This window comes from Patiria miniata, unplaced genomic scaffold (assembly GCF_015706575.1).
Source record: "Patiria miniata isolate m_02_andy unplaced genomic scaffold, ASM1570657v1 HiC_scaffold_16, whole genome shotgun sequence".
Taxonomy (NCBI): domain Eukaryota; kingdom Metazoa; phylum Echinodermata; class Asteroidea; order Valvatida; family Asterinidae; genus Patiria; species Patiria miniata.
This window is the reverse complement of record NW_024037054.1, coordinates 5,002,421-5,029,760: the sequence shown is the minus strand read 5'-3', so window position 1 is coordinate 5,029,760 and position 27,340 is coordinate 5,002,421. Positions and strand designations below refer to the sequence as shown.

At 42.5% G+C, this 27,340-nt stretch overlaps 1 protein-coding gene across 1 annotated transcript; it reads right to left on the bottom strand.

The window, feature by feature from the left end:
• Nucleotides 1–440: 440 nt before the first annotated feature.
• Nucleotides 441–27,340, bottom strand: LOC119722741 (insulin-like peptide). Its single transcript, XM_038193040.1, has 4 exons — nucleotides 27,268–27,340; nucleotides 6,024–6,195; nucleotides 3,774–4,471; nucleotides 441–2,921 (listed from the first exon to the last, which is right to left on the bottom strand). The coding sequence occupies exons 1-4, from the start codon at nucleotides 27,271–27,273 to the stop codon at nucleotides 2,670–2,672; spliced, it is 1,128 nt and encodes a 375-aa protein (XP_038048968.1). The 5' UTR covers nucleotides 27,274–27,340; the 3' UTR covers nucleotides 441–2,669.

Below are 27,340 nucleotides of genomic sequence, written 5' to 3'. Positions count from 1 at the left end.
AACACACACACGGACAACAGCTCTAGGGTATCCCGTAAACAAGATTTGAAAAGATGAGGGGTGGATAATTAACACTAAGGAGGGTGGTTGGTGAGGGTCTAGCCGGCCTTGTCCCACCATGGGGTCTGGTTTAAGGTGCACTTCAAGCGATTCCACTTGTTCCGCCTTTTTTTGCTCACGAACAGAAAAGAAAAACATGCGCAGTGGAAAGTAACTACACTCAGATTGCGAGTGAAGAGATAAATGGTCATTAAATATATGTCTGCCTGTCTGTCTGTCTGTCTGCCTTGGCCCTAATCGATCCATCTCATTCTGTTCGTTCGTTCCGCGGACTGTCTGTCCGTCCGTTGCGCTATTTGTTTGTTTCTTTCTTTCGTAAGTTGCACCAATTTCTGGTATCAATGCACGAGACAAAGAGCTAAAGACATGTGATAATCGAATTGGAATATTTGCAGAAATATTTATTATGCAGTTATAATTCAAACAACATTATACGACAAAAAGTACATAGGTCAATTTTATTAAGAGTAAACAAGTAACAATTTACACACTAAAATTTAGCCTTGGCTGAAATGGAGTATTTCCATTTTGCCAAATAATTGCCTATATTGATATATCTCTCTTTGAGATAGTAGTGGGTTTATGTTGTTTGGACAACCACGTCTGGGACTTGGTTGAACCTTACGTTTTGATCACGTTGCATGCCACATTGATGTCAACTGCTGTTAGATTTCTGTTCCTGAAAAGATTTTCAGTCCCAGAAGATGAGAAAACATTCAACTTTGATTAAGTGTTATAATTGCCATCCAAACCCTAAACTCCCCTTTCAAGTCAATTAAGCTAATGATCAGCGTGGCCACATTTGGGATTTTTCCAAGATCTTCGGAATTTAGGCCATGGTTTAGGAACGTTGCGTATTGAAAACACGCGCAAGTAGGGATTGCGCATGCGCAAAATGTTAATTGAAGCACTTGGTGAGCCCCCTTCACATAAACATAGGGCAGGTTTAATCACTGTTGTGACGTCAGAAGCAAGGGGTTTAGTCTGACAACCTCTCCTTTGTCTACACGGAAGTAAGTGGGCGGACGATGGGTACTCGACCGTCAGGATTTCAATCTTCCATACAGTACAGAGAGTGCAACGGCTGGTCAAATGTCCACACTGTGTGTGCGCGCGCCGCATCCTAAAGGGCAGGATACCAAGCAGATAATGTAATTTTGCAAAACAAATTGAGTAATTGGCGTTCGTCAAAAATTTCAGTGATACGACGTCACATCTTTTGCTAATTAGCTTTAACATTGAACCTCCTGCCACGGTTGGCAGGGCTACAAGATTCAGTTTCTCTCGAAAATATACACTTTCTTGTTTTAAAAACCGTTATATATTGATCATGCAGCTAGTTTCAGTCATATTTATTTTCGGATTCACAATTCGAACATCAAAATCACAACTGAAGTACGACGACACAACAAACATCACTTTTACAATAATCATAATCATAAAAATATATAATTATTTACGATATATTAATCTATGCTTATTTTTACATGTATTCTCTTACTATTTCTACCAACATTAAGTTCAATTTATTTTCTGCTATGCACTACGTGAAGCCGTAAATTCTGTACTTAATTCATAAACGAACTAATCCATTCAATAATAAAATAAATGGTTATAAACACAGTGTTTTAAGAGTACCACATAGTATTGCACAGAAAAAATGTTTCGCAATGCTCATAATAGTTATAAACATAAAGATTGTCTTACAAAGCAACATGCAGCTAAGTTAAATGCTTTTAAATAGGGGCATCAGCATCACTATCCACCGTTTTGGTGTTTTCCATTATTGCAGCACACGGTCGACAAGTGTCATCACAAAGAGCGCCACCAGTGGTTAATTCCGTCATGCGAAAATGGCCACGAAGGAAATGACACATTTTCCTGATATTGATTCACTTTTTTTCTAACATAATGGCGCCATCGTATTTCGGATAGGCACTTCGAATACCTGTTAGTGAAATATCAATTCACAGAAGATAAAATCTGCATTTAAGTTTCTGTTTAACTTTGCAGAGTAAAAACCAAAACAAATATTGTATAGGATGCATGCACGTCTGTATATCTCAGCATTATACTTCTCGCTTATAACCCTCCAGAGAACAGGCACAATAACCGCATCTATAGAGAAGCTTGGACGGACTTTGGAAATTCGTGCTCAGCTTGAAAAATGTAAAATGTACATCAGTGCGCATGTCAACAAAAAGGGCAAAGGTCACCATTTGGTTTGCAGCATTTTATGTCGTAATTTTAGTGTGTTTGTTTGTTTGGGGTTTTTTTTGGCGCTCAACTAAACCGCAAGAGATTCTCCTTTGTGACCGCCTAGTGACTGAGGGATACCATGTATTAACTATAAATGTAAAATCTGATGACATCTGACCTAATGACCCCAAAATGAATATGTATGACACTGAAAATTGTGAAGTTAGCTTGCAAACAGGACAAGTTTATAATTAGCATTAATCAGCTGAATCAATTCGACATCAACATAGATCACATCTGGAAACAAAGAAGGAACAACGTGGTCGGAGCCCCATCGCCCATTCAACAAAAGAGGGCGCTGTGATTTAAATCCAGTTCTAAAATGTCAACCTTTTTTAAAAACATTTCTGTCAACCTCTTCTTGGCCTGGACAGTCGCACGGCTAGGTTGTATAGCGCCTCTAGCGTCGACTGGTTGTCCTTCTGGGTCACCCGGTAACTGCGGCCAGCTTTGCCTGATGACAAGTCTAGCGCCGACCGGTGCTGAAGTCCCGTCGGCGTGGCCTGTGGGCTGCGTTGCTCGTCGAGGAGGAAGTTATTTGCTGGGGCGAAGAGGGAGGGCGTCCTGCCGGCCGCACGCAAGGCACTTCTCAGGGCGTCAACCTGACGGAAACACGCACAAATGAGTTACTCGGATGAAGCTTACGGGGTCTAATACTTTGGGGTCGGGGCTGGGAATGAGGTTGTCAGAAGAGATTGAGTTCCCTCGACAGTTGAGATAGAGAAGAGCTAGCATGGAGACGACGGCGGCTGAGAGAAAGGCCTTATCTTCGTTTGCAATGTCGTTGATGGTGAGAACGATACGATGATGGGGTCTAAGAGACTGATGATGGGGGTGGTGATGGTGGTGATATGATGGTGGTGGTGATTGAAAGTGTTCGTGATAATTACGATTACGAAGATGTTCAATTCATTACATTTTTCACTTTTTCTTTATGCCACTTTGAAGGATATTTTGGTGCCTTTTTCATGTCCATGCGAATGCATATTGGGATATTCATGAACGAAACTGTGATGTTATTCTGGTCAGAAACCGTAATGGTACAGCTATTTCAGCACAAAAGTTACTAGAATATGAAGCGATTCCTTGTTGTGTAAGTACCTGGTATTAAGCCAATGAGCAACTCTTTCTTACAAACGTTTTCAATGAGCAAATTGTCAGGAAAAGAATGGAACATTGTAAATGTTTCAAGAAGTGCCCTTTTCAATCGAATTAACCAAAACGGGATGTCAAATAAAGTTGCACAAGATGTGAAACTGAGAAATAGACATCACATGGACCCTTTATCATCGACTATAATGATCATGTACGTAATTGATGAAAATGATCGAAGTTACGATGTCGTTAATTAGAATATAAGACATGTGAAAATAAGGGGCCTGATATATTTTATCTTATAAAATTAATGAATATATCAAATTGTCAAGACGCAAGTCATGGTGTCATTCACTTACTATTTCTTTTGTTGGTGGGTGAGATGTCACCAAGCCCTCCCATCGCTTGCTCCTCTCGCGTCCATCTCTCCCCTTCTTCCTCCTGGAGCTCTTCCCTCGCCGGCGGGACGATCGATCCCCTTCCCTGCTGCCACTCTTCTTCCTGCTCCTACCCTCGGACTTCCCACTCCTGTCCCTGCTGTTCTCCCTGGATCTCCGACCCTCAACCCGCCTCCTCTTCTTGGTCGGGATCACCTCCGGAAAGGGAAACTCTTCCTCCAATTCCTCCCTTTCTGTCTCCGGCTCCGTCATCTCCTCGACTTCCTCGAACTCCTCGGGTTGTTGTAGCACCACGTTTTCCCCCTCAGCGTTCTTGTTTTCCAGCGTCTCCAGGGCGTCGATGAGTTCTTCCTCCTGCCGGAGCAGCGAGTTCTCCTCGGCGAACTGCTCGCCGGCGGCCGCCTCTTGCATCAGCAGCAGCTCGTCTGCGTCGGCCGACTTGTCCTGCCGGACCCTCCCCGGGGCGACCGGGGCCAGCAGCATCGGGTCGTCCCGGTCCTCCACCACCGGCCAGGGGTTGCAGTAGCTCTCCACGATGTCGAAGCTGCAGACTTTCTCGCAGCACTCCGTGGCGATGCGGCCGGTCCGTCTCCGCTGTCTGGAGCCGATGTGGGAGCTCAGGAAGCTCTTTGCGGTGCGTTCGTCCTGAAACAGCTCGGCTGAGTATAGGTAGGGAATAAAAAAAAACTGTTGATCATAACCTTGTCAAACCAAAATAAACACTTTATCATGTCTAGTCTCTTTAGACCCACTCCTATAAAATGTGCACTTTATACAATTCGACAATGACTTTCCCTTGATTTTCGAAGGCATATAGGCGTCTAGGTTATGTACTAGGTCGTGTCTACTGTCATGACACACAGGTTCCTTCAAGTATTCTTTATCAAAGTCATTGATCATCACTTTTACATTACGGCAGGCAATGTTTGCGAGGGAAATGAGTCCCTTGGGAAATGATGGCGAAATTATAAACAACTGCTTTCTGACTTTTGTTTTTTGCAACGCCTCTGACCCAACTTTCTTTGCTTCGACCAAAATAGTTTCTTTGCTTCGACCAAAAATAGACTGGCACCAATGGTATGTTAGCACAGTCCACCCTTCTCGATCTTTATCGCAACCCGCATGGCACCAGGTAGCGGCTGCCAAAGTCTGCCGAGTCGGAAGTTTTGTTTATCACTTTGTCATCGATGCAGCTAGGCCATCTGAGCCAGGTGATACCAACCAAGTCATTCTCCACCGGTCTTTTGAAGAGTCTTTTAACTCTTATTGAAAGCCACAGGTTTTGGTGATTCACAATTGGAGGGAAACAGTTATCGCTTGAGAGTATCTGACAACCGTCGACGCCAGGGCGGATGGCCGAGCTTACGACCGCAATAACAAAGTGCAAGAAGGGCGACAGTGGGATGGTTTAGGGGTCCGGGTTGCCAGAAAATGACATGTCAGTCCCGGTCATTCTTGGACCCTGGGGTTGCCGGAAAATGACAGGTCAGTCCCGGTCATTCTTGGACCCTGGCGCTAGCTTGGTAGGTTGCAGGCCGGTAAGAAAAGCCCATGATTTCTTACTCCGACCACATCACGATTTGTATGTTCACGGTTATCTCAGTTACCAGAGAGTTTAGCGGCCCTTGCATTTAGGCCTAAGGGTCTGTAGCAATCCATGTTCAAAGCTCTAAACCGGACTTAAAGCTTGCATTTCTGAGACATTTGGGATGAAACAAGGGCGGATCCAGGGGAGCCAATGCCCCCCCCCCGCCCCCCCCCCCCCCAAAAAAAGAACCCATTTTTTTTAAGTGACGTCGCAATAAAGGCAGACACTGCGTACACCACCATCTTTTCTTTTAAAAAAATGGTTAAAGTGATTAGAAATTACCTCAGATCGCACCACAGAGCATCTAGAATCAAAAAAAAAATCCCGAACCCCTCGCTGCAATTTTTTGGGCCCACTTTTTGGCGGACCAACTTTTATTTGCACCCCCCCCCCAACAAAAAAAGAAATTGTGTTCTTGATCCGCCCTTGGGATGAAATTGTATCCAAAAGTTCCTCTTTTGCTTGCAATAGAGCAGTGGATCGGTTTAATAAAGAGGGTAATCAAGCTTTAATTTAATGTGGTCTTGAAAACTTGGAGAATATTTTACACGATTTTCGAAGGCATTTAACGTGTCTATAGTAATTTATTTACTAGTCTGCCCCCAACTATTCCAGCAACCCACCTTCTCGTTTCTCCACCCGATGACTGTAGAACCCCCTCGTGCTGCAGACCACAGACACAGTCTCCACTAGCTGCTCCCCGCAGATCTTCTGCCAGGCGCTGATTGGCCCGGCCAGGACGACGAAAATGACGTCGATGAGGAGTAGCGCCCTCATCGTTGATAGGTTACTTATCTGCAAGAAACAACATAAAAAGAAATGCAAAGATGGCGGCAGAAACACTGACCTGACCACACACAAAAAATCAGTCTAGCACTGAAATTAGCTTTCACACGTTAACTTCGCTGCTTGCTTCCCGACACGACTGTAGCGAGCACAGTAAAGTTGGTCCCATACCAGTCTAATAAGCCAGTCAGTAAGTGCGATAGGTATCCAGTCTAAGTCATAAGTGGCAAAGTCTGTCAGTCGGTCGGTCAGTCGGAGAGTCGGGGAGTCATTCAGTTAGTCAGTCTGTTTTTCTTCCTTCATGGTCGGCGAGTCAGTCAGTCAGTCAGTCAATGAGATAGGCACCAACAGGACACTAGAGGCTGGACACGACTGCTCCTGGTTTGTCTCAGCATCAGTCCGTTTGTCCGTGTAGGTGTCAGTCCTGCTGCATGCATTCTCTTACTACAGCGTACTCATCAATGTTCCAAACTGTCAGAAACTGCTGTTAAGGGTTGCGATGATGGCTCTCAACTAAAGCCCGGTTCATACTCGGCGCGAAAGCGAATGCCAACGCGAATTTGTGACGTCGTGGCAAGTATTCGCGCTGCGAATTCGCAAAAGTTGAACACATTTCAACTCGGGCGAATTTCGCAGCAAATGTTTAATGACGTCAAATTCGCTTCACATTCGCATTCGCATGAAGTATGAACCGGGCTTGAGTCAAGGAGAATATAAAAACTGACATAATCATGTTCGCGTTTGTAACATTCGCGGAAATACGACGTAAAAAAAAATGCTGTATGATTACAAAAATGGTCACTGCCAGCCACGTTCACAAATGTTTCACATGCAGAATGTTATCTTCGATAAATCAATTTATATAGATTCCAGCGCGGAATTCTGGCGGGCCTAACCTTTTGTAATATCCTGAAGTGAATTTTGAAGCGGAAAGCCGATGTAATACCCATTGGCATCGAATTCAACACCCAGAAGCGTTGACTGATGTGTCTTATCTTAGAACTTTTTAAGGAGGCCAGGCCAGTGTGGGGATACACATTTGGGAATAGCCCTAAAGGCAGCGCATATATCATGATAGTTTTCTAAACCACGGTTGTCTCCGACGTCGGCTTCAAACCGGCGCAAGTAGCATTTGAAAACCTTTAATTTCCAAAAACAATATAGATATGCTCGAACTTTCAGAGGCCTTAAATGTCTAAAAGCAGATCCTGAAAACTTAGCCCAGATTTAGAAACCCCTTCAAATGATGACGTCATGCACGTGTGTCTTTCGGCGCCCTCTATCGGGTGGACTTGATCAAGTCTCATCTCCTGCTACTACCGTTGACCTTTGCTGGTTACCTAGTATACCAACAAGGTGTGTCCGGAATCCAAAACACATTCATCAAAGGGCACGCACATGGGCTAATCCTTAATGGCGCCCTTCAGAAGAGAACCGGTTACACGAGTGGGTTCCCGGGGGGACTTTGAGGGAACAACTACTTGAATTGTGGGTGCAAATTGCCGGGCAATGGTGAAAATTTAGAAAATGTTTCCCCATGTTGACAAGCATTTTAAAATGACAGCCTTCGTACAACTGATAATGTTCTTTCTTGGTCCAGATATCCTTTTATAGACATGTTGATTATTCAAACAATTTTCTTGCATGTTACTTTATATTCTACCGTTTTCAAGATTCAAATCCATTGGCAAGTTAGCCTGACACTACTTAGTTGATATCACGTGACCTAGTAGAGTGCACGCATGCGCAATGTCACACGAGGTGAAGTAAATGCATGCGTAAGGTTCCACGACTGTTTGCGGATGTAAGTTTTAAATTCTACACGGCGCAATCTACAGCGTGCACATCAATCATTCTAAATGCTCCTCTTTGTAATAGACTTGTAGCCGCATAAATCTCCGCCCACTGGGTCGGTATTTCCCTCCCTCCACGGGAGCACGATCCGCTAACATCCCGCCGTATCGGCGGGTCCTTTGTAGCCCCGTCGTCCGCGGCCTGCCCGCTTAATAGCCCCGCGACGCGTGAATGTAATTTTCGCGGCGAGAGCCCGGCCGTGTTTACATCACCGCACCGCGCCGCGTACGTATCGGCCGGCTTTTTAGGCCGCTGGACACCGCGCCTTCCCCTGCCACTGGGGGGCTAATGTCGGGGACAAATAGTCGCTGCGGGGTCGCTTTTATAGCTCCGGTCCTGGGACACGACCGCGGAAAGAGTTGTGCTGTGTTGCGTTGGCACATTTTGTGGGATTTGTCATTTTGTAATGAGCGTTTTCCGCTGTCACGAGTGGGCAATAAATTAAACGGTTATTGTGGGTGATGATGTGGTTTTTGGAGCTATTTTTACGATTGATTTATCACTGTGGTAAATGTTGAACACTAGGGGCTAAAGGTATGTTTCCATTTTTATGATCAATGTCGTGGACCGCGGACTCACTAGTTTTCGATATTTTTTCGACGTCGTTTGTACACTTCATTTCTTATTCGGATAGAAATACCGAAGGTAGCACTTTTTAATGTGTCTTTAGCTAATTCAGATTCAATCTGTTTCAAAGCAATGATCCAAAATTTATCAAGTACAGATGTCCAATTTCCAGAGAGAAAATGACAATGAACTGCAGCTGTGCTTAAATAAGAAACTCTTACAAATTGTGTCGAAATTTAATGCCACATTTTCAATCGCTATAGTCCTCAGTTCGTATTGCTTTAAAACGGCAATGTGACATCACAAACAAACAAAATCAGGCCTAAGGCCCCCCCCCCCCCCCCCCCATCGAGCTATCTGAACAAACTTTCAAACACACGAACTCAAAAGGGTTTATTTATCCCCTGTTATCGCGACTTGGCTTCCTTTTACAACGGACCTCACCCGTGACGACAAACTACGTATATCGTTGCACACGCACCTCCTAAATTCACTGTTTGATTAAAAGAAAATCCCGTTAAAAGAAGGTCTCATGTGACGTCATCTCGTAGTCAACATCTCCACAACTCAGCCGTGAATTGCAGCCAGCCCCGAGGCTGCTGGGGCCTGCTGTCATTATCGGTAATTTACGGCATCGACGATAAATATTTTTTCCTCCCGAACAAAACACACACCTCTAGTAAAAACACACACACACACACAACACTTGGACTAGTCTAAGAAAACAGCAGCAAGCCTTCCTTGCTTTTTACGCCAAGGGAAGAAAACGTGGCAACAGTCGGGCGATAGTTTGATGGATGGCACGGTAGTTTTCGCCTACGCGCGGCGCGGGAAATGAACCAAATTGTATCACTTTCCTCATTTTGTTTTCCTTTTCCTCAATCACAAAAAAAATCTCATCAGGCCTTGACACTCGAGAGGAGTCCTTCAATTCCTTCTCCTTTTTTTCTAGACGAGGAAGCGGGCTCGAGTGAGCAATATAAATGCCGCTGGTTTTATTGCTGGCATCAAACGGGGAAACATAATGACACTCGTTTGGATGAGGCGGCGTTTGAAGAGCTACTGATACCACAACACTTATCCCACAAAATGACTGATCGGTGCTTATACTTCCCCCTTTAATTGGAAAACGTATGTTAATCAGGTGGACACGAGAGGGTTTTGCTAATTATTTCCAAACATAATGACACACTGCAAACCAATATTTGAAAATGAACCCGTCAAGTTTTAAATGAAGAACACCATATTGTTGGTCGTTTGCAGGTGAAGATTACACAATAATCGCAGGATTATAAAGTCTTCACTTTGTCTTGATATATCAAGTGCCTGTTTATTTCTTTGTAAAAAAAAACCTGTAACTGTACCTTAAAGTTTAAGAGTTTCAAGATGTATCAAAAAATATTTAGCAACTAGGGTATATTATTTTGAAGGTTACGACTTTTTAAAGTTAATTTGTGTTGAATGTACGAAATTGAATTGTGTTTTGGTCCTGCATGACAAAATACGTAGTTGATATTGCAAAATAAGTGCCTGTCATATACGTCATTCATAAAATAACCTATGCACATTGCTTTTTCTAAAATGTCAAATTCAGCTCTTTCTAAGGGTCACAAGTACGGAAGCTGGGGCAAATTTATCTGATTTCCAGATCCGACTGTGGTTTTTAAAAAGTGTAATGTGGTAAAAACTTGGGTGACTTTTTACCCATTTTAAAAACGTAATTGTTGACGTCTATAACATGTTGACGAGACCGCATGTTTGGGGAGCATTTGGCAAGTATTTGCAAACTTCTCGAAATATAGGTTATCTCTGGTTATAGTAAATTGGCTATCTCGGTTTGTGCTGGTCCCAGAGGGCCAGCCTACAGTCCCCTTTGTATACCTGACTGACTGACTCACGGACTGCCAGACTTGTATGACTCGTGACTCGGACTCGGACTCGGACTCGAGTCCGACTCGAGTCCCATTTTCCGTGACTCGGACTCGGACTCGAGTCACAATGACAAATGACTCGGACCCGGACTCGACCCTGAAGACTCGGACTTGGACTCGGACTCGGAACTCAACCAAAATTACCACAATCACTTGGGTTTTTTTCCAATAATATAATTACAATTTTTGGAGACGATCCTCTCCTGAGCAAGCGTTGCAGTCTGTGCGGTGCAGAAGAAACGCATCTTCATACACATCACGTGTGGCTTGCTTGTTTCCGATAATGTACCCCAGCGCCCACAAGCTTCGTATTGCGTGAATGCAAGCTTGATAGTGTTTGGTACCAGATTATCCTTTCCAGACACTGGTGCCTTGCCTTATTTCCAGTTCATTAAATTAGAGAAAAGCTGTGAAAAAATGGAAGCATTTACACTGTGAGGTTTTAGCAGCACCTTTCATTTAGTTTCAGTATTAGTTTGTTAAAGGTGGCCCGTGACTCGGAATCGGATAGGAATCGGAGTCGACCTTTGTGACTCGTGACTCGGACTTGGACTCGACCTATATGACTCGGGACTCAGACTCGGACTCGACCTGCGGGGACTCGGACTCGGATTCGGGAGAGGTGATTCGGACTCGGACTTGGACTCGATGTTTGGTGACTCTAATACAAGTCTGCTGACTGCCACTTGTGAATTAGATTTGCATCAGGCTGTCGTTGATCCAAAAGTTTGACTCAGATGACCACCTGTAGACCCCTCAGACCAAGTTGGTCTGTGACCGAGCTCGTCTCGTCTTGTTCGTTCCAAGATCACATTTGCACCGAGAGATAAAAGAGAGACCTCGTTGATATTTGGGCTCTGAGATAACCTCTTGGGATCCTGACCCCCTTATCTACGTCACATTTTGTCAGAAAACTGTTTTGGGGAAAGATGATGGATGGAGCGGCGTATCGGCACTGACGACCGGGAGAAAGAGGGGGGTCGCAGGCCCCCGCTAATCTGCCAGACCTAAAATGGAGATTTATTAAGAGAGGGAGGCCAAACATCCCAAGCCACGCCCTTGCTAAAATGGATCCGGCCATCGCCAATCTGCCTTGTCATGAATGTTTTCATAATACCTTGCTCTTAAACGTGGCCAACGCCCTCCACGTTTTCCCTTATGTTGGTCACTTTTGTCTTGTTTACGGCAAATTTCTAGCCAATGCGCCTCCACTGTTTTCCCCTTGGGCCAGGTTCTGTTTGAACGTTTTCAGACAGAGCTGATTATGTTTAAATTTCTTGTGGACGAAAATATTTTTTTTGGTCTGGAACATATTTTGCACACATTCTTTTGGATTTTTTATCAACCATCACATAGGCCTACCTGAGATATAATCAAGCTTTCTTATAATTCTTCGCGACTTGCAAACAGTCGTTTGCGACATTGTCCAGGCCGCTATTGATATAGTAAAAAGTTACTATATCAACACAGGGAGTTTTTTAGTTCAAGCTAAACTAGGATTTTAAGCTTAAGGCCCCAATTAATAGTTTGTGGGAAAAAAATCGGGTATTTTTCTCAAAAGCAGGGAGCGGTGGTGAACCTGCATACATCGGAAGGCCGACCGCACTTTAAGAAGGGCGGAGCCCACAATTTCCCCCGGGGGCAAGTCCTTATTTTAGCCTTACATCATGACAAGCGTGATCCGCTAATACCGATAAAAAGGAATTCCCTGCAAGACCGTCCCTCCAAAAACTGTCTCTAAAATAAAACAAAAATTCCCTGACAGCCCAAGAGTGCTTTTCCCAGTAAAAACGACTCTAGGTCAAGTGTGTGGCATTGGATTAGTGGCTAACCAAAAATGAATACGGATTTAGTTTGAGCTACAATAGGATTTGGGGGACAGTAGGCAGACCACGCTATCACGTATCATACTGTTCCTCTTGCCAGACAAAAAATAGGCGGGAAAGTAGGGCACGTCAGCAATGGGTGGAATCACAACATTACCTGACGTTGTCCCATAGGGGAAACTTTTAAAATTCGCATGCTGCAGAGACACAAAACAAATCAGTACGGAGGAAGCCGGAACCAAGGCATTATTGTGGGCCACATCATGGGGTCTACAAGAAACGGTCTGGGTTGCTTTGCGTAGCGCAAGTCCATGGTGAAATATTAACAGGAAAACTGTGACAGGTTTGAAGTGTGCGATAACCACGATGGCAACAATGATAATATACACAAAATATTATTTATGGAAAGTCCCAGAAGAAAACCTGTCACATTTGCCTCTTGCTCGTCAGCCAAACTTCTCTGCTCAAAAGTTCCGATAATTTGTCCGAGAAAGGTTGAACTCGAGCACCTTTAACTATCGTTTTTGTTTTCTCTGTAATTCAATTTCCATTGGGGAAATGGTCGAGATTTGTGTCTGGATAACACTTGTTGTGGGTAGAATGGAAAAGAATGTTCAGTTTCCAGTGGGAAAAAAAGCGATGTTTATTTAGTCTGCGCGGTAGCCATTGTTTTCATCAAATTTGCAGCAATGAAAGTCGAACGTGCACGTTTTATTTAAAGGTCGCTATCAGTCCCGAGATCCCTCAGAATGTTCCAGCCAAAGATATTCAACATGTTAGTTTTCGTATGACAATTAATGACTGTATCATTAGACACGGCGTTGACGATGACAAGAAGACAACATTCACGTCAACTGGCCGAGATTATTCCGAAGAAGAAGAAAATGACATGTCACTCATTGGAAATTTGTCACGAAAGACATCATTCGGGGATACCGAAGCAACAGCAAAAACTACCCTATATGTGACAAGGTGAGTAGGTGACAATATATAGGGACGGTGACATAATATGAATAAAACCAGACATATAATGTCCCTAGTACTAACTAACTCCAGCCTATGATTATCATTTTGATAAATTATTTCATTTCCCCATATTTATACCTTCGGTCTTAATAAGCGCCAATTAGTTGTCTCTGCATGGTTACCAGATGTGTTGCATGCGTAAACAACCAACTTCCGCCCTCAAACATTATTACAGCGCGTAGCACGGTATTGTCTTAGAAATACACGCTCTGTTGATGATTAACGTCTGGAAAATGTCTTCACCTAAACGTCATTTCTTATTTGTCTTCTTTCCTCAACCTAGCCATTCGATGGCATATCTGATAGCAACGATGCTTGTTAAACCATCATCAACCTGAGATAAAATTCCATTGATAAATGATAGCATTTTGCATACTATTTCAAAACATCGTAGCAGTTGACATTCCAGAAATACAATATTTTTGGTCTAGTTTCATTTTGGATCATTCTACTTCACTCGGCATCGTACATGATTCGTGTTATCTGTTACAACGACAACCTGGTATTTCAATACAAGATTACCTTTGTCCCTTTTTCTTAGAAATCATAAAATGATATGGTAAAATAATTTCAAACAATGTCATATGATGAACAGTTTCAACCAAGAAATGGCCAAGATCAAGACTGATATTCAATACGAAAGAATATTATTTTATTTTTTTTACTTCTTACCAGAGATTTGAAGTTGGAGAAAGGACACTCCTGTTAATCTTCTGGCCGAACGTCAACTTATCCTCGCGATAGTACAAAAGGAACTCCGGTAACTAGTAAAACCAAGACCCGACGCAAGTTTGGAAGAGGAGAGCTTACAGATGAAGAAGTCTGAAAATAAGTCCGAAACAGAGTTCGAGAAAACTTGGCGTTGGAGGGGAAAAAACTGCCTGAGAAAAATTCCCAGTTATCAGCTGAGAGCCAGCAGCCTGCAGTTGCGTTGAAGTGGAGTCAAGGATGACCGAAGGCCGAATGGAAGGAGGAGAAACTTTCACAATATCTTTATAGTCGGACTTTGGAACAGCTGGTGACGAAACGTCTCGGCACGGAGCAGCGCGGGGGACCTCGTTTCAAACGGACCCTTATATAGGAATTGGAGTGCGCCCTCTTTTGGCTTGCTTGCACCCGATGGGTGTTCCTGAACTGTTCGTTGTTTTCTTGGAGAAACGGTGAGCGTTGGGTGCAGTACAGAGCTTAAAATAGATCAGATTTTGACAGAGGCTGGAATGGATAGAGTGGTGCAACAAGGGGGAAAACCACCGACTTGGAAAGATGGTTTTAGATGGTTTTACCGATGACTGACCCATTTTCCCGCACTTGAGACAATCTTCGTGCAGATTGCAGGCTCAATAATCATGTCATAAGCTGTGACAAGTAAGTGAAATGGACCAACTTAGCCGGTTGTTCCAATATGAACCGAGCCATGCTCTCCTTATTCTGTCTCCAAACTAATTTACACTCACCAAACCCAGCACTAACACTGATTACACACTACACTAACCTAATTATACACTCGTGATGCAGACGGTCAGACTTGTGCGTGTTCAATATGCCGAAAGTCGTCCTCATCTTACGTCGGATATCAGCGAACGCAACGTCGGATCTTGGTTTTTGATTCTGTACCATGACAGAGCTAGGTAGTTTTTTTTTAACTCTTCAGGTCTGTTAGGCATCCATTCTGAGGGGATTTTTTCAAACACAACAACCTATTTTCGAGCTTACTTCGGAGTAATTACAGTAACTAGCTCGCGTAACAGTGGCATTTCGGAAGTTCGTATTGTGCGTTGATTGATGTTTTCATTAAAATTGTGATGGGTTTTATGTACAGAGGAAAACAGTGATTTATGAAGTATGTTGTTTGGCAAGTAAACGCTTTGTCATGGTGCAGTTACCGACCACGAGGCCAATTCACATGCTGTCGACTCTATTGAGCCTTTAAATGTGATCTTTCCTTATTTTCTATATTTTGCCATGCCTTCTTAAGCTTGATTATGAACACGACGTAGAACCAAAGATATAGGCTAGGAGGGCAGATAGGGGCAATATCTAGGGGAATTGTGCCTTTGACGATACAAGCGTGGCATTTGGCACACAGTCAGAGTATGTCTTAGGCAAGATATTTGACTATAGGGCCATCGCAGATTTGTCCTTTGGAAAAATAGAGGTAGAATAACAAGCAATTTTCAAAAATCTTAAAATGGCTGCCATTGCTTGTTATTCTACCTATATTTTTTTTCAAAGAAAAAAAATCTGCGATGGCCCTATAGCCAACTTCTTTCTCATGACATATTCTGTGTAATAAATGCAATATTTGTACATATAAATTTGTATCACCTATCTTCCGTACTAATAAATCCGATCTACTTGATGGAATGAATTAGCTTGCTTATTCATTAATTAAAAGCTTCTTCTCTGCGTAGTACTTATTTTTATCCATGGTTGGAACAGTAATTAAATCATCCGACGAAATTGAAGAATACAAATTGACGTGAACACTCGTCCAAACACACCTGGTTCAACCTTGTAAAATAAAATAGGGTAAAAATGTTGGGCTATTTTATTCTGATATTCTATCCGGTGTGACATTACTTTACGTGTTAGTTATTTGGATACCACCTGTTATTCACTAATTTACCTGAAATAAAAAGGATTTGATTTTTTTTTCCGACGCTGACGTTGGGTAGTCTGAGTATCAAGCGTTGTCCAATGGAGCCCCTCTGTCTCCGGTCCAACGTCTGATATACCTAAGCATGCAAAGTTATGTGACCCCGCGCGCTAGCCAGTCGGAGTCGACATGGCGTCATTCATTCCGAAATCCGGACTGAGCTGTTGATTGGTCAATTTGGATGCCATACAGCCACGGGCAAAGACATCTAATAAAACCCGACATTGGCTTTCAAAACGGTTACCGAAGACCCGATATAGAAGGCGCCCGCTGAATGGTCAGAATCTCGAGGTCAAGAGGCAGTCTTGTTTTGCGTAATTAATCGCCGAATTTGCTCGCATATCATAAACCCTTGATGTGCAAGGGGATATTCCATAGACTAGACGTTGGGGAGGAGTTGCTCAATAGCCCAGTTTTGTTTAAGGTAATGGATACCATTCGCAAACATTCACAAATGAAACTGCCATAATGTTACGAAATATCTTGCTTGATTGTAAGTAAATACTAGGATCAGCATCCTATGAAATCATTGCGCCTATGATGCCGTTATTTTTTTATTTATTTTTTTAGAAAATAGGAAGTACAATCATTTCTTCACGATAGTAGGACCAACCTATCCCGAGAAAGGAAAAAACGGCTTTTCAATAACTGCCAAGAATTGACCGAACTTAATTTAGTTTGAAATCTGTTACATATCCGTGAATGAGAATTGTTTTCCCGAGTGATAAATAGGGGATCAAAACGTATCAGTGAACATTTCGCAGGATAGAGCTTTAAACGTGAAACTTGCTCTGCGTCGAGAAAAAAAATGAAGAAGCACTTTCACGGTTTTGTCAAAAAATATATCTACTCAGTTGAAATTAATAAAGTAATTAATTAATAAGCTTTAATAACCTCTTTCCGATTCACTGTATTGTTCCTATAGATCGGAAAACCACATTTCCTTTGGGAAGTGGTGCCATTGCCTTTAAGACTTTAGTCAACACCTGTGCCAGTCTGTTACTAACACAATGATATACTGAATATTACACAAATTGAGACCTTTTCCTCATGATGGAATCGCAGACAGCCCGACTGACGGCAAATGACATCGCATGACAATCATCACAGGCGAGCCAGGTACACAACTTCATGGTTGTTGAATCGCACCGCTATGTCCTCTTCTACTCGCTGATTGCAATCATTACATATTTACCGATGTTGATTCGGCAAAGAGAATTTGTTTGTTGAATCAGAACTGAGGGAATCGCAAGCAATATTTATCCTGCGTGGGCCGAGTCTTCACTGGTAGAAGGACACACTCAGGCTGCACGCATCGGCTAGATGTAGGTATAGCGGGGGGGGGGGGGGGGGGGGGGGGGGGGGAGAGATCCTTAAGAACACTTTCTTTAATCAACACAGCCAGACCTCTAGGAACAAACAAACCAATAGACACTTTGGCGCGCGCGGGAAAATGATGAACTCATCAATATCATTCCGGAGATAATGCTTGCGTGTATATACGACACGATCAGGTGTGGAGATTATTTGCACAACGAACTGAAGAGGGAGTGTGTATCGGTTATGAGGTGCAGACGTGCGTTAGGTGCATATGAACGAAAACGGCTCTGGCCGGATCGAATTAAATCGAATTTCCTTTCTATCATTCTTTCCCGCTCGTTTCCGCAAATGACCAGGAAATCTTTTAAACGACAGTAACACGATATGAAAGCAATAAGATGACAACAAATATAAAAGAGGATATACACGTTACTGTTTGTGCACTGCCTCAGTGTCATCTTGAAGAAGTCAGCATCTAGTTCCATAAACTTAATGCTGTTTCTTCAGCAATGTGGCGTTACACACGAGACTGCCATTAATGTCCTGTTTCGCGAATCTGTTTTGATTTATTAGTAGTGCACTCGTTACCGGGAAGGCGCCAGACTACTTTATAACTATTGCAGTGCTAGCCTTGATTTGACTTTTAATCGAGAAATATTCATCGGATCAAAATGAGGTTAATCTGCGACAATTGTACTCTATTGCATCAGCTTCATTCGTATACTCATGGTAATTTACAGCTCACCTCGCTTTCGATTTGAGATGGTAGACTCGAGAATAAGGTGACTAATTAAGATGAGTCATTCCATTCGGGAAACGAAGAAGGTTGAACCAAAACACAGTGCAAGAATGTCGTTCTCCGTAGTTCTATATTTTGCATAGGCTTGCAACACCGGACGAAATCCAATGATCCAACCAAATATCAGGGGAAAGAGTGAACTAACGAAGAATTCTCGATTGGATGCAGTTATTATGCGACAATGTCTAGTAAAATTTAAAAGTATATTTATAGTGCCTTTGTTTGAATTGCTAAGGAGACACCTGTCTGCCCTTATAAAGTTTTTTTTTCAACGCGTACTTTCTCCAAAAATTAATTTTCGAAAATAATTCCGAAAAATACCGATTGTCATCATTAATTGATGTTTTCTTCCGAGAAGTATTCTTATCGCCACATTTTGTTAGGCATCGACACGCCCTCCCCCCCCCCCCATATCAGACTACAGTTGTTTGTCATCTTATTGCTTAAAGAGGCCACTACACCGAATCCTTGAGTCTGACAACCCTCATCATCTTAAGTCAAAAGTACTATCAACTTTTCGTTCTCACAATCGTGAAAACTGAATTTGGTCCTGAGTGGGCGCGCAGCAGAGCCGCAACAAAAGCCGAGACAGACACGACACTGACAGTGCAGACGGCCGACAAAAAAGCCGCCGAAAACCCACCTTCTCTTTAGAAAAACAAACATCGCTAATCCATTGCCACGGGTATGCGCAACGGGACCCGAGGAAGTACAACACACAAAAAAGGAAAACAGGCATTTTTTTTTGACAAACAAGACTCCATCCTGGGCGGGTAATTCGAGTTCTTAATTCACTCCTAAGTGTCCCAGGTTTGCGAACCTCGCGGCTACTGTCGAGCGGTTGAGCCTGATCACAGAAAGGCTTTCTCAGTCTGTTGTTCACTTTTTGAAAAATTGGTGATCGGTTTCCCGCTTCTTGAACCACGGGTTGCCTTCCGCCAATCATTTTTCCCCCGCTTATGTTTGTGTTCATGAATCAGTCGTCGGCGCAAAAACCGGAACACAGCAATTGTAGGGCAGTCAGGTCCCACTTGAGTCGAAAGGCTCATTGAATTCCAACAAATTTAGCAAACAGTCGTTGAGAAATTGTCTAATCCTTATGCTTGATTTTCTCCTTTTAGCAATTTTAAGGAACCTTTCGTCGAGGACACATGAAACAGCCGTTATGGCATACAACTCACCGATTAAACCTTACCCCATATGACCATCATATATGCACGAAGGCAAGTTTTTTTTTTAAGTGAGCAATTTGCCTAACATCGGCGGGGTTTCCGGCTTTGTGAGACCGTGCCGCCAAATCAAACAAAAACAGCTATCGTGACGGGAAACTTGGCGGGACATCTGCCGAGTTACAACCGTGCGACACGGGTCGTACAGCTCACCCCAGGCCCAGTCCGTGACAACGGTGAATGGCTCAACAGTTGGACTGAGATGATCAAATATCTGGGCCAAGCAGGACGTAAATATGAGTCAAATATTATGAATTGTAGGAGGAAGCCCCTACCGGAAGTGAGGAAACACATACCGGAAGTCAAATACGAATTGCTATGACTAGACTAAAAAAAGTATACGGGTAACTTTTAAAAGAGAAATAAAGCATTTCTTTTTATCGCTCACTTTGTACTGGCACCCTGCGCATTCTAATAAGCCAATTACTAAAGCTGCAAATTCGATACAGCAAATTTGCATCAGGTATCTGATTGAATGTAGAAAAATTACCTTTACTGAAGTCTCCCTCGATCAAGATAATTCCAGAAAGATGTTAAAATTCCAAAGTTCCTTGTTGTGTCGATGATTAGTAAGCATAATATTCCAGGATCGTACAAAAAGACCAGATGCAGCAGAACCACCACCACCTAGTGCGAGCAGGTAGTGATAATGTATGCAAGTCACGATCTCTTCTCTAGCCTACCCTATCAACTGACAGAACTCCCCTACTCCCAAGTCATGCCCGACACAGGCTTCGCTTCCCCTGTATCATCATCGGACAAATCCTTCTGATTAGCCTTGAACCTTTCCCTATATACACACTTTCAATTTCAAACAGATAAGGGGGTTCAGTTAATGCGACCCTTCACTAGTGGACAAGGGGTTCAGTTAATGCGACCCTTCACTAGTGGGGGAGACGAATATTGAGTAGTGCCACAGCGATCTGATTTTGGGCTCTTACCCCTCTCCCTTTCCGGAAGGGTGTGTCCCCCCCGGCCCCAGAATCGGGTGGTGCTTTTCATAACCCCTTTGCCAGGGAGTTCCAGAGATGAGCCGAGCGCCTGTTTGTGTTCTTCTTCCCGGCGACTGCAACGGGTGAACCCGGGCTGAAAGCTACAAAGGACTTCTTGTTTTCCTTCTGCAACCGAGTATGGTCACTGACCATAATGCGCATGCGTCATATGTTAACTGGAATGGCTTTCAAATCACGTAATATATGATATCAATCACGTGATCTGTTGCACATGACTATACTTGGTTGCAGAAAAACAAAATAGAGACCGGTGAAATGTCAGCTACAGTCCCATCACAAGTATTAAGGCAAGATCGGGTTAATCCCATCGTCCCTATCGCGGGCCAGCAGATAGAGACTGTATCTGTTGGCGCGCCTTTTGTCGATGCCGATGCAGAGGGAAAGACGAGCCTGAGGCGTCACTGTCGTGGCCCCCTTGGCACCCCTCGCGCTGATAATATAGACACCTTGATTACACACCGTGAGTCAGTGTTAATGGGCGAGCTGGCAGGTAGGAAAGCAGGCCTCGTGTATACAATCAGTGTTGTGGAAGCGGTCTATTTATCATCATTAGAGAGTGATTGCAGCGAACAAGTGCAGGGATTTAAGATTTATTAAACTGAGACAAAACCAATTCGTTCTCGAATATTACTGTTACATACTCATAATACAACTCGATTGCACTAATTACAAGCTTTTTTTTCAAGTGTGATATACCGATCATGTTCCAGCGGACTAGACTATGATCAGCTTCAGTCGGAGATTAATTTGCTCCATTAGTTTTCAGAATATTCGGTTCCTTTCATGATGAAGTTGTTTTTGCTTTTCTACAATAATATTGAAGGAGGAGGTTTCATCGGATGATGAAAATTATATGGGCATGCGGATAACGCTTTTGGAACGTGCTTCAGATGAGAACCATCGATTGCAACGCATTCGTCTTCCCTCCTGTTCGGGTTTATATTACTCCATTTTTTTTTTAAATTGGGGGCCATGGCACCCATTGCGACCCTCCCCGATCCACCTTTAACCACTTACTGCGGGACAACGAATTTGTGTTCACCTTATTTTGACCTTTGACCCCATAACTGTAGGCCAGATGAAGAGGTCACAATGGAAATGTTTTAAAGGCCATAACATGTTGACAGCGCTACTTTTGTCATTTGAGCTACTTTGAAATTTGACCAGTTTTGACCTTTGACCCATAACTGTAGGTCAGACGAAGAGGTCGTCATGGACGTTTTTTTAATGTTTGACCAAAAGCCATGTTGACAGCGCTACTTTTGTCATTTGAGCTTATTTGACATTAGACGTTATTTTGACCTTGACCCCGTGGTGACCTTTGACCCAAGTGTTGGGGCTGGACTCCTGATATTTTTGACAAAGTTTGGTTGAAATATGTAGGAGCAATAGCCAATGTCAACGTTTGTTACCAACTAACTAACTAACTAACGTATACGGACTAACGGAGAGACATGCTAATTTGTAGAGCTGCTACCCGCAGCTAAAATGGATCTATATCTACTAACATATAGATGCACTTTGACCCCAGTTGAATCAAACCAGTTTAATACCACCCATGCCCGCACCATCACAAATGACGCAATCTAATAACCTTGGTTCATGAGCTTTCAAAACGATCAAGCAAAAAGATTAAGAAGGAAGGCTTATCAAAAAGTGAATTCAGTGATAGAGTCTTTTCCCTTCAGGTGCATGGTAAAACTGGTAACATGATTTTGCGCCGTTTCGGATCACAAATCATTCCCTTATGAAAAAAAAAAATTCTTTTTCAAAAACAAGGTTTCTCGAGTAGGATGAACAACGCAAACTAACCCAAATGGAAGATCTTTTTCTTAATTTAGGAAATTAAGGGAAATCTATGCCGGAAGGTAAGTAACAACAATAAACGCTTCAAGCTCGATCGGAAATATCTCGGAAGCTGCAGGCCAACGAATTCGTGTTCATGCATAAGTCCCGTGATTGTGCCATGTAATTTCTGGAAGAAGTAGTGTTTTGAGTAAAAAATAAATCAGGTTTTTGACCCCAGTGACCCCATGATGACCTTTGACAACATGGTCATGTGACATATTGGGGCTGGGCTACAGATATACTTTTGACAAAGTTTGGTTGAACCGGTCAAAATTATGTAGGAGCAAAATAGACAATGTCAACGTTTGTTGCTAACTAACCGAGAGACACGATGATTTGTTGAGATGCTATCCCGCAGCTAAAATCATTGCGTCATAAACCGAGTATGAAAAAAATTGCCCACACACACAAACTAGCTGAATGACAAAGCATTATGCTGTGTAATCACGCATCAAACCATCTATCAGTAAAAGGCCTGCATACATTAATATAACACAACCGGCAAGCGGACATGGGTTGGGTGACCTGGCAAATAAAGCGGACCCAACCGTACCAACCCGCGTACACACCGCCTTCACAAGGCTTGATCCCGGTGCCCGGAAAACCGGATGGAGCCGAACTACTCCTAAGATCGAGTAATTACCTCAGTGGCTTTAAGAGGGGAAAACGCACTACGCAAGAAAAAGAGAAAAACCAGTTCTCCACTACTAGAGCGAGGCAGCTGTTGCCGTCTCTCTCGTCGGGCGATTAGGGGTGGTTTAAGGGGGTGTTTCCTCCCAATACGCCCGCCCCACAAAGGACGGGCGGGCTTCTTTTTGTCAACTGGAATTTCAGTCATGTTTCCATTAATCATTAAGTAAGGGGAAGGCCCTTGGTTGAAATTGAGCTTAGGTGTGTCAACGGCTGAATCCCAAATTTACAGCAACATTGAACTACACAATCCATCAATAAAGCCTACTTTAACACCTCGTATTAGGCACTCTTCACCGCTTATTATTAAGCAATTTTCTCCAGGTTAGGGTTGTCATATAATGGTTCTTTACATCAGATATCGTTGATGACCAACGCGAAGTTTCAATCTCTTCAAGGGCAAACACAACAGTGGAGGTAGTATCACCCTCGTAGTTCGACTACCCTCGGAGAATACAAATAGTATGATCTTAATGTGTTCGGTATACATTTTATTAGGTCTACATGATGACAATGCTGCATGGCAGGACTTAACAATGGCCTGTGGCATCGTTTGAATATATTAGTGCGTATTTTATCATTACGTACCCCCCCCCCCTTAAAGAAAATACGTCAATTATTTAATTATTGCTCATCTACTGTTATTATATTACAATTGCAAACGAAGAAGCTTAGTGCTACGCTGCTACCCACCCTATAAAGCATAAATCGGTACGTCGTGTTCTGTTGCAACCCCCCCCCCCCCCTTCCCGCCTCCTCTTTCCGGACCCCGCCTCTCCAGACCCTACTACTTTAATAATCAAGTCTGGGCCCAAGAAGTATTTGTAGACTAAATGAGATCGGTACACAATCCTTCCACCTCGGGACCTGATACAAAAACAATGAAGAGATAGCCATCGCATTTCCCGTCTTGTTTGCTGTCGCTATTATTTTGCCTTCAAAAATCTCCCCGTAATGGTAAATGGCATAAGTGCCCAGAACGGGGGTAGAAAAAAAAGAATAAGGCCCCATTCTTTGGTTGTGTGCTTAACATGTGCAAGAATTCTCAGTTGATTCAATCACTGGTCATTTATTGTAAAAAAAACAAAAACGAGATTGAAATAGGCCTGCTAAATTGCATAATATTTGCACGGGGAGCGCAGCTACGCAAAGTTCACTGATAAATGAGCGACGTTTGTGACGCAACGCGCGGTGTACGGGACTGCAATTATTGCGACGCACTGACCATATTGACACAGCTTTATCACTTGTTCGTCGCTTGCAATTACGGCTGATGAGCGTGTACAGATCAGACAGCCTGTGGGTTAATAATATCACTTGTATCGGGATACTAGGAGAGAAGGGGGAGTGCCGCCCATGTCCTGTTCCCTGATTTGTTTCTACATTTTGTTATGTACAGGGTGAGTCAAAAAAGGAAACCCAAATGATATAGGACCATTTTTGTAATGAAGTTCTGCACGAAGCACTTTCAAAATCTAGGATATGAAAGCCTAATTAATAAGCCTTCTTTTAGCATAAGAATCATTCAATCACTCATGTACTTTTCAAGGTACGGAATGTTAATCAAACACAAACACCGTTTTAAAGTTCTGTCCACGGATCACCAAATAAGTGTTCTTTCACAGAAATATCCAAATTCCTGGCAACTTATGGTGCTGAAATACCTGTCATGAGGTTTTTACCTGAAATGACATCACACTTTTGTTTGTGAAAATGGAAATTCGCATTAGCATAAAAACCGAAAAAGCACCAAACTTGCCTTCAAAATGGCAAACCGCAAAATATAAAATATGGTTAAAGGGGCACAAAGGTGCATTTTCAAGGATTACATTAAAAGAAATTACATTGCATGACCCTTTAGTACATTTTCTCCCGTGCAGTATAGGCAGTTCTAGATTCTTATTTGTCAGTGAAACTTGCACCCTATTATATAGAAAAATCCACACCCACATTATAATAATTATATACTCAATAATATCTCATTTCTAAGGCTTCGGATAAGACACTGCTCATTAAAAAAAACAGCAATTACGTAATAGATGGGTGCAATGTACTTTTGTTATTAAAGAAAACATAATTACAAAAAGTTCATGATCGGGCAAAAGATATGGATCACTTCCTATTATGTCACTGAAGTACATGTAATATAACATGTTGACGAAACGAAGTCGCACGCAGATGTGCTTCATCACAATTGTGGACTTTTAACTTTAATTTGGTAAACTGGTTTGGTTCAATTTTTATTTTAATTCAAGAGTGAGAATGATTTGACGAATATTTCCTTTTCATCATCAGAGGGGAGTGAGTAAAACACTTGATTATTGGTTCATTGCGTGTCGACTGAGAATTATCTACTCTGTGCTCGATCATTCCAGAAAGTTATATCACTGGCTATGCAGGTGTATTATGGACAAGTAACCTACCTATCAGCGAATGGTTTGGAGGTTGATGGCGATTTTGGTTTGGGTTTATGTTGTTTTCCACCCAACGTTTTGGCTAATGAACTAACCAAAAGATAACTACCTCCCTGATTTACTTGCAGTTCAATACTTACACTGCATCTGGAGCATTTTAAAGGGTTCATGCAATGTTTTTTTTTAATGCAATCCGTGAAAATGCACCTTTCTGTCCCAATAAACCTAATTTTCAATTTTCGGTTTGCCATATTAAAGGGTAATTTTATTACCTTTTTGGTTTTTATGATAATGCCAATTTCCATATTCATGAGCAAAACTGTGATGTCATTCCGGACAGAAACCTCAATGTTACAGTTATCTTAACACAAAAAGTTGCAAGAATTTTTGATATTTTGCTGTCATCAATTTTTCTTTTCATTGGTGATTTGTTGTTGTGTAAGTACATGACAGGAAGCCAATGAGAACCCTTTCTCACGAACGTTTTCAATGAGCAAATGTTTGGTCCACAATTTGAACAGAAAAGGCCCTAAACTGAACTGTGTCTTCCTGAAATGACATCACAGCAACAGCACCCTCAGTTGTCTGGAAGAGTATGTAAATTGTAAAAGAATTGTAAAGAAGTGCGCTTTTCAATAAAATTAACTAAAATGAAATGTCATTCAGTTTCCACACATTTCAGAGGAGTAGAGAGTTGCACAAAATGTAATACTAGGAAAACTTCATCGCACAGACCCTTAAAGGCGTTTCAAAAGCGAAACACAAGCCGCCCATACATACGATTTTCTAAACATTTTGTGCAGTAATAAACTTTTTTTTTTCTAAATTAATCTGATGCCCCTTTAAATCTTCAACAAAAATTAACATCGTAGCTCAGCCATTTTTTTTTTGGGGGGGGGGGCATTTACAATGACCATTTTGCACCACTCTGCGCATTACATGGCATTTTGAAGAATTAAAGGCACTTGGCAAATCGTACACTCTAAAAAAGTCCCGGGTCAGATTTGACCCGGAAAAGGGTCATGTGGGACTTGACCCTTATCCGGGTCAAAAACGACCCATTTCTGGGTAAAAAATGACCCGAAAAATGAGTTACACAGTGTAATTTGGACCCAAAAAAGTGTCACTTTTGACCCAGAAAAGGGTCAGGCCCCACATGACCCTTTTCCGGGTCAATTCTGACCCGGGACTTTTTAGAGTGTAAGAATTGTCTTAAGACTGCAGTCTACCTTTGGAGATTGTCACAGACGATACTATATTGGGGCTAAATGACAACAACATTAACCCTAGAAAACATCAAGGGCATCACTACTTGCCTGGTTTTTTTTTTTTTTTTTACAGATGAATTGAAAAACACAAAAAGTGTAAGCCATAATGGAAGTACAATTGGATTGGTTATATTAAGAACGAGTCTCAGAAAAATTCGAATGACAAATTTTACAGTAAAGTTAGATTTGGAAATTACATCGAAACCCAGTCAATTTGTGCTCTAGGTGATGTCGGGAATTTGATACCTCAGTGTGGCCTCTGAATCAATGTGTTTTGGTACAGCGGAACTTCCATCTCTAGGGGACGGGTTCCAATCCCACCAAGGCCAACAAGTGGATTTGGGTAATTCAGTCCCTGACTCTCACTGACATACCATACCTGAGTCATTTTCACTGCCACCTCCGAAATTGAGTTTCTTAATTATCTTCTCTCTGTAAAGGTTTCTTCAGGTTTCTAACTTAGGGTGAAATGTTTACCTTTTTTTATAACCAGAAAATAAAGTTCAATAAATTTCTTTTAAAAAAAATTGCAAGTCTTAATCCCGAATATGTTTGATTTCTTCAAACACCCAAAATCACTCTAGTGGATAGTTGCGGTATAAGACTTACGGTATTACAGTATAATACGGCAGGAACTTACCCACATGACACAAGCTCAGTTTAGGTGAATCCAGTCCCCGCTCCACTCCGTAGCTTCTCCTCGGTGACCGACT

Bases quoted from the DNA above. Each gene is read 5' to 3' on its own strand.
- LOC119722741 (XM_038193040.1), bottom strand. The intron at 4,472-6,023 runs GTGGGTTGCTGG...ACCTATACTCAG, and splicing joins TCGGGTGGAGAAACGAGAAG to CCGAGCTGTTTCAGGACGAA. The intron at 2,922-3,773 runs GTAAGTGAATGA...TGTTTCCGTCAG, and splicing joins ACCCACCAACAAAAGAAATA to GTTGACGCCCTGAGAAGTGC.